Here is an 8000-nt window from a genome sequence, read left to right as displayed (position 1 = left end):
TGTATTTTTAGTAGAGATGGGGTTTCACCATGTTAGCCAGGATGGTCTCAATCTCCTGACCTCGTGATCCACGCCCCTCGGCCTCCCAAAGTACTGGGATTACAGGCGTGAGCCACCGCGCCCAGCCTTACCTGGCTAATTTTAAAATTTTTTGTAGGGACAGGGTCTTGCTATATTGCCTAGGATTGTCTCGAACTCTTAGACTCAAGCAGTCCACCTGTCTTGGTCTCCCAAAATTCTGGGATTACAGGCATGAGCCACCATGCCTGGCCCCCTCCCTAATTCTGTTGAAATGAAATCCAGATTCTTCTCCATGGATTCTGACAAGGTCCTGTGTGAACCGGCTCTGGCCAGCCTCTCATTTGCTAAATTCTCTCTCTTTTGCTCATTTCACTCCAGCCACAGTGGTCCTCACTTCACTCTTTCCCTACCTGCTTCCTGCTTCTGGGTCTTTGCACTTCTTCCAGTTCTCACCAACTTTCTCCCATTGATTTTTCAAACCTCAGTTCCAATGTCACCTCCTCTGAGACACCTTCCCTGGCCACCCAACTGTTTTCCTGAAGCATTTGCCATGGTCTCCCCTCTTAACTCCACAAGGGCAGAGATTTTCATCTGGCTTACTTACTGCTGTCACCAGTTCTTGGTCATGCTGTGTATATAGTACATGCTCCGTAAGAATTTGCTGAATGAACAGCATCTGCTGCAGGGAGGGGGAAGCCAGGGATCACTTAGAGTGGACGCACCTGAGGCCTTTCCCCCCTCCCCGCCAATTGCCTCCAGTGTACCGGCTCCAGTTCAATGAGACCTTTGCGGAGATGAACCGTCGCTCCAATGAGTGGAAGACAGTGATGGGTTATGTCTTCTTCTTCTTTGGATTCGCAGCTCTGGTGATTTGGTGGCAGCGGGTCTACAGTGAGTAGCAATACCTCATCTAGATGCAATCCTGGGCCATGACCTTGTGGTCACGGCCACCAGATGGTTTCTTAAAGGAACCATGCTGGCACTCATCTGAAGAGTTGAAAATTTCTGAAGAGGTGTAGTATGAAGGGCAGAGCATGGCTGTCTAGGTTTGAATGTAGGAACTTTACCTCTCTGGGCCTCAGTTTCCTCATCTGTAAAATGGAAATAGTAATGTTCCATTTCAGGGTACTTAAGAGGATTTTAATGAGAGAGGGCTATAGGCCAGTGTTTGGCTCATAGTCATGAATGGTGTTGTAACTGACTGTTGTGTATGAACTATATGTTTTTCAGTGTATATATATATATACATACACGGAACCTCTGCCTCCACAGTTCAAGTGATTCCCCTGCCTCAGCCTCCCGAGTAGCTGGGACTACAGGAGTGTGCCACCACGCCTGACTAATTTTTGTATTTTTAGTAGAGACAGGGTTCGCCACGTTGGCCAGGCTGGTCTCAAACTCCTGGCCTCAAGTGATCTGCCTGCTTCGAACTCCCAAAGTGCTAGGATTACAAGCATGAGCCACCACGCCTGGCCTATTTTTCAGTATATTGCTTCAGCTACTGTAACAGAGAGTCCCCAACTTACAAGAGCTTAAATTAGATAATGGTTTATTCCTTTCTCACAACAAGGGCAGAGAAGCAATCCAGACAAATGTGGGGACTCCACAATGCAGGCTCCTTCTGTCTTGTTGCTCTGCATCCTTGACATGCAAGATGGCTGCTCCAGCTCCTGCCATCAAGCCTACATTCCAGCCAAGGAAAAAAGGGAAAGGAAAATAGGCTCCTCTTTGAGGCCTAGAAGTTGCTCAGACCACTTCTCCTCACATGATATAGGCTGAGAAATGATCAGGTGACCATCTGGCTACAAGGGAAGCTGGGAAATATAGTCTCTAGCTGGGTAGTCACATGTACAGCTGAGCTTTTATTACCTCTGAAGAGTGGTTCTCAAAAGTGTTCTCTGTGTACCAATAGCACCACCTAGAAACTTGCTAGAAATGCATATTCTCGGCTCCACTGGTCAGATACTCTGGGGGTAGACCCCAACCCCAACAATTTTTTTTTTTTTTTGAGAGAGAGTTTTGTTCTTTAGTAGTGCAATCTCAGCTCACTGCAATCTCCGCCTTCTGGTTTCAAGCGATTCTCCTGCCTCAGCCTACCAAGTAGCTGGGATTACAGGCGCCCGCCACCATGCTCAGCTAATTTTTGTATTTTCAGTAGAGATGGGGTTTCACCATGTTGGCCAGACTGGTCTCGAATTTCTGACCTTGTGATCCACCTGCCTTGGCCTCCCAAAGTGCTGGGGTTATAGGCATGAGCCACCGTACCTGGCCTTTTTTTTTTTTTTTTAGAAAGAGTCTTGCTCTGCCAGCCAGGCTGGAGTGTAGTGGCATGATCTTGGCTCAGTGCAACCTGTGCCTTCCAGACTAAACCAATTATCCTGCCTCAGCCTCCTGAGCAGCTGGGATAACGGGGATAACACTACTACGCCCAGATAATTTTTTGTATTTTTAGTAGAGACAGGGTTTGACTAGGCCAGGCTAGTCTCGAACTCCTGACCTCAAGTGATCTGCCCACCTCGGCCTGGGCGTGATTACAGGCGTGAGCCACCGCGCCCTGCTACCTGTCCCCATATTTTTAAAGTGAACACTCTTACCTACTTCCTACTCTCAACCCCCTTAGAAAGTAAAAGGAATTATTTCATCCTGGACCCTGGCCAGCAAGTGGGAACAAACTCAGTAATTACATAATTATGGTAGATAACATGTATCAGGTGCTTAATATTTGTCTAACGTTGTGCCAACAGCTTTGGAAATACTCAGTTCCCACAATCCTAGTGGATAGGACCTGCTTTTGACAGGTAAGGAAATTGAGGCTCAGAGAGGTGAAATGACTTGTTGAAGGTCACAGGGCAAGGGAGTGGTGGAGCTGGGATTTGGATTCAGGCAGTCTTCAAATCAGTGCTCTTATTACCACAGGCCACAGAGGTAGGTAAGGCGACTGAGTTGGGAAGGACCTTGGCCTGGCTCCCACGGTCCTTGGAGTCTAAGGCAAAGCTGGGATCAGAACCGAGAGGTGCCTGGGGCGATGCTTTAGGAGAAAGTCTGGGGTGCTGGGCTAGACAGGGTGGAGGGAGCGCCTCAGTGCAGGATACCCCAACCCCGGAGTAACTTGTACCGTCAGCCTTGGCAGTAGCTGGGAGGCTACAGGGTGGCTGGAGACCCTGGCTGGTGGAGGAAGACTGGCCGGATCCTGAGCCACCCTATGCACTCCCTGCAGTGTTTCCTCCAAAGCCCATCACCTTGACGGACGAATGGAAAGCCAAGCAGCTGCAGCGCATGCTGGACATGAAGGTCAATCCTGTGCAGGGCCTGGCCTCCCGCTGGGACTATGAGAAGAAACAGTGGAAGAAGTGACTTGCATCCCCAGCGGTCTCCCTGCGGCTCCACCCTGGCTGGGAGCCTCTGCCGGCCCCTCCCCTCCCCTGCCCTTAACCCCAATAAAGCTGATTGGTTCTCTTCTGCCTCTCACCTCCACTTCAGACTTTACTTGGCACCTAAAATTAGGCATTTTACCAGGCGAAGTGCAAGAAGGGCTCAGAACTCATCTGGTCAGTGAGGGCTTCCTGGAGGAGTGGGGGCTAGAGCCAAGGCTTAGGTGGGATTAGGAAAGGCAAGAAGAAGGGAAGCCATCAGGGGTGGAGCAAGTGGCTTAATCAAAGGTGAGGACACTCTTTTATTCAGCTAATTAACAAATACTTGGCCGGGCACGATGGCTCACACCTGTAATCCCAGCACTTTGGGAGGCCAAGGAGGGTGGATCACTTGAGGTCAGGAGTTCAAGATCAGCCTGGCCAATATGGTGAAACCCCGTCTCTACTAAAAATAAAAAATTAGCCTGGTGTGGTGGTGCATGCCTGTAGTCCCCCCAGTTGGTCAGGGGCCTGAAGCAGGAGAATCGCTTCAACTCAGGAGGCAGAGGTTGCAGTGAGCCGAGGTCATACCATTGCACTACAGCCTGGGCGACAGAGAGAGACTCCATCTCAAAAAACAAAACAAAACGAAACAAAAAACAAATACTTACTGAGCACCTACTATGTGCCAGGTTCTAATCCAGGCCCTGGGGATGCAGCAGTGAACAAGCAGGCAAAGACCTTGCCTCACGGAGGAGACATTCCTCTATGCAGGGAGATAGAAAAATGAAAAAATAATGCAATAACTTGTAAGTTACATGGTAATAAGTGCCATGAAGAAACACAACAAAGCAGCATGAGGGGACAGGATAAAGGGGATTGGGGGTTGGTAGTGAAGGCCTTTAGGAAGAGGTGGTATTTCATTTCTTTTTTTTTGATAGGGTCTCATTCTGTCACCCAGGCTGGAGTGCAGTGGCATGATCATGGCTCACTGCATCCTTGAATTCTCGAGCTCATGTGATACTCCCACCTCAGCCTCCCAAGTAGTGGTACAGGTATACAGCACCATGTCCAGCTAATTTTTTTTTTTTGAGACGGGGTTTCACTCTTGTTGCCCAGGCTGGAGTGCGATCTCAGCTTACCGCAACTTCTGCCTCCCGGGTTCAGCCGATTCTCCTGCCTGCTTCAGCCTCGCTGCTGGCTGGGATTACAAGCATGTGCCACCATGCCCAGCTAATTTTGTATTTTTAGTAGAGATGGAGTTTCTCCATGTTGGTCAGGGTGGTCTCGAACTCCCGACCTCGGGTGATCCACCTCCCTTTGCCTCCCAAAGTGCTGGGATTACAGGCGTGAGCCACCGCACGTGGCCATTGGTATTTTATTTTATTTTATTTTATTTTATTTTTTGGAGATGGAGTCTCGCTCTGTCGCCCAGGCTGGAGTGCAGTGGCACAATCTCTGCTCACTGCAAGCTCTGCCCTCTGGGTTCACGCCATTCTCCTGCCTCAGCCTCCCGAGTAGCTGCAACTACAGGCATCCGCCCCCACGCCCGGCTAATTTTTTCTATTTTTAGTAGAGACAGGGTTTCACCATGCTGGCCAGGCTCGTCTGGAACTCCTGACCTCATGATCTGCCCACCTTGGCCTCCCAAAGTGCTGGGATCACAGGCATGAGCCACCACGCTCGGCTTTTTTTTTTTTTTGGTAGAGACAGGGCTCCACGATGTTGCCCAGGCTGGTCTCGAACTCCTGGCCTCAAGTGATCCTGCCTCAGCCTCTCAAAGCACTGGGGAATTTTATTCTAAGTGCAATGGGAAGCTGTGTCCATTTGGGTTCTTTGAGAAGCAAATGCCAAGAAGGAATTAACCATGTGAAGAGATTTACTAGGGGTAATGCCTGTGAGAGATAAAGGAGAGAGGAAGCAGGAGTAGGTTGGGAGAATCTTCAGACTGCGGTGCAGATCTGACAACTGTGGAAGAACAGAAGGGAAGAAAGGAGAATTGCATAGGAACAGCCTCAGACTTCAGGGCCTCTGGATCATTCTGAGTCCCATCAGGAGACAAAAACCACAAAGCAATTTAAACAGGGGTTGTTTAATATGAAAAAATTATTAATCTTACCCAGGAGAGTAACCATAAAGATGCAAAGGCCGGTTGCATCTATGTGGTGGCTCATTCCTGTAATCCCAGCACTTTGGGAGGCTGAGGTGGGCAAATCACCTGAGATCAGGAGTTGAAGACCAGCCTGGCCAACATGGAAACCCTGTCTCTACTAAAAATACAAAAATTAACCAGGCGTGCTGGTGCACGCTTATAATCCCAGCTACTCAGGAGGCTGAGGCAGGAGAATCGCTTGAACCTGGGAGGTGGAGGTTGCAGTGAGCCAAGATCATGGCATAGCACTCCAGCGTGGGCAACAAGAAGGAGACTCCGTCTCAAAAAAAAAAAAAAAAAAAAAGACCTTTAAAAGATATCTATGGAGAGTCCTCAAGGAAAGATAAACTTGGAAGGGGGTGCCCTCCCCAAGTGAGGTTCAGACCTCACTGGAGAAGGTGTGGTTGGTTGCAGCCCACTGGATGGCGAGAAGTTGGGTGGGTTGCCTATGGCCAGAGCTGGTCCATAGTCCCTTGGGTAAGCAGGAATAACCCTCAGAGGGCTAAGGGAGCTGAGACTGGTGGGCGGGTGGAATTGGGGCACATTTGCAGATGTGAGGCCTAAAGCTTGAAGCGTCTGCATCGGGAGGTTTGCTGGAAGATGGTCCCCGGGCCTGAGGGCTGCAGTGTTGCTATAGGCTATGCACACTGGGCTCATGGCTGGGGCAGATCACCACTAAATGTCCTCACACACACTGCTAAGCAACCAAAAAACAGGAGCAAGAACAGCACGCACACAGAAACCTCCTCTCCTCCTGAAAGTCTCTTCTAGCACTGACTACTTGCAAAGCTCAGCATCTCACTGTAAAGGAGTTCAGTTCATCTCCATTGTGCAGAGCAGAGTGAATTTGGAGCTGAGCGGTAATACATTGATAACTGGCCCAGCATCTTTCAGAAAGTCTTGGCTAGGCCAGTGGGAAGTCCCAGAGCAAGTAATGCCCACTAGTGGAGTCCTGTATTGGGCAAAATTAATGCACCCCTAGTGTATTAGTCAGGGTTCTCTAGAGGGATAGGACCAATAGGATAGATGTATATATGAAAGGGAGTTCATTAAGGAGAATTGACTCACACAATCACAAGGGGAAGGAAGTTCCACAATAGGCCATCTGCAAGCTGAGGAGAAGCCAGCCTGAGTCCCAAAACCTCAAAAGTAGGGAAAACAATAGTGCAGCCTTTAGTCTGTGGCTGAAGGCCTGAGAGCCCGTGACAAAATCACTGGTGTAAGTCTAAGATTCCAAAAGCTGAAGAACAAACTTGGAGTCTGATGTTCGAGGGCAGGAAGCACCCAGCACAGAAGAAAGATGAGGCCAGAAGACTCAGCCAGTCTAGTATTTCCACGTCGTTCTGTCTTATTTATTTATTTATTTATTTGAGTTGGAGTCGCTCTCTGTCTCCCAGGCTGGAGTGCAGTGGTGTTAGCTCACTGCAACCTCTGCCCCCCAGGTTCAAGCAATTCTCCTGTCTCAGCCTCCTGAGTAGCTAGGATTACAGGTATGGGCCACCACGCCTGGCTAAGTTTTGTGTTTTTAATAGAGATGGGGTTTCACCATGCTGGCCAGGCTGGTCTTGAACTCCTGACCTAGGGTGATCCGCCCACCTCGGCCTCCCAAAGTGCTGGGATTACAGGCTTGAGCCACTGCGCCCGGCTCTTTTTTGTATTTTTTAGTAGAGACAGGGTTTCACCGTGTTAACCAGCATGGTATCGATCTCCTGACTTCGTGATCCGCCTGCCTTGGCCTCCCAAAGTGCTGGGATTACAGGCATGAGCCACTGTGCCCGGCCTCCTCTGTCTACTTTTAACCTAGCTGTGCTGGCAGCTGATTAGATGGTACCCACCCAGCTTGAGGGTGGGTCTGCCTGTCCCAGTCCACTGACTCAATTGTTAATCTCCTTTGGCAACACCCTTGAAGACACACCCAGGAACAGTACTTTGCATCGTTCAATCCAATCAAGTTGACACTCAGTGTTAACCATCACACCTAGTAACCCCATTGTGCTCAGTCCCTGGTTGGGAGCGGCCCAGAAAGATCATGGCCTCGGCATGAACACTACAGCAGGTCTGAAAGTGTGGCAGCTGGAGGTGGTCACACATCTACCCTCTTCATAGCAGGTTCTCTTGAAGAGTCTGAGTAGCACATCTCCATAGATACCATAGGTGCCAAGGGAAGAATTTAGCAGAGCAGTTGCGACAACAGTCATTCAACCAACAAATATTTATTGTGCATTTTAACTTAATCACCTTATTTGTTTGTTTGTTTGTTTGTTTATTTATTTGAGATGGAGTTTCTCTCTTGTTGCCCAGGCTAGAGTGCAATGGCGCGATCTCCGCTCACTGCAAGTTCTGCCCCCCAGGTTCAAGCGGTGCTCCTGCCTCAGCCTCCTGAGTAGCTGGGATTACAGGTGCTCACCACCACACCTGACTAATTTTTTGTATGTTTAGTAGAGACAGGATTTCACTATGTTCACCAGGCTGGTCTT

The 8000-nt window shown here is 49.3% G+C and overlaps 1 protein-coding gene across 1 annotated transcript in view; it reads left to right on the top strand.

Annotated features, from left to right (window-relative positions):
* LOC105524728 overlaps nucleotides 1–3466 on the top strand; it is an 8858-nt gene extending 5392 nt beyond the window's left edge. The window contains exons 4-5 of the mRNA XM_011960116.1: nucleotides 781–912; nucleotides 3239–3466. Of these exons, the coding sequence (XP_011815506.1) occupies nucleotides 781–912; nucleotides 3239–3375 (269 nt within the window). The 3' untranslated portion in view covers nucleotides 3376–3466. The remainder of the gene's footprint in view (nucleotides 1–780; nucleotides 913–3238) is intronic.
* Nucleotides 3467–8000: the final 4534 nt, after the last annotated feature.

Source organism: Colobus angolensis, unplaced genomic scaffold, assembly GCF_000951035.1.
Source record: "Colobus angolensis palliatus isolate OR3802 unplaced genomic scaffold, Cang.pa_1.0 Scaffold114, whole genome shotgun sequence".
NCBI lineage: Eukaryota > Metazoa > Chordata > Mammalia > Primates > Cercopithecidae > Colobus > Colobus angolensis.
This window is presented reverse-complemented; position numbering and strand designations above follow the sequence as displayed.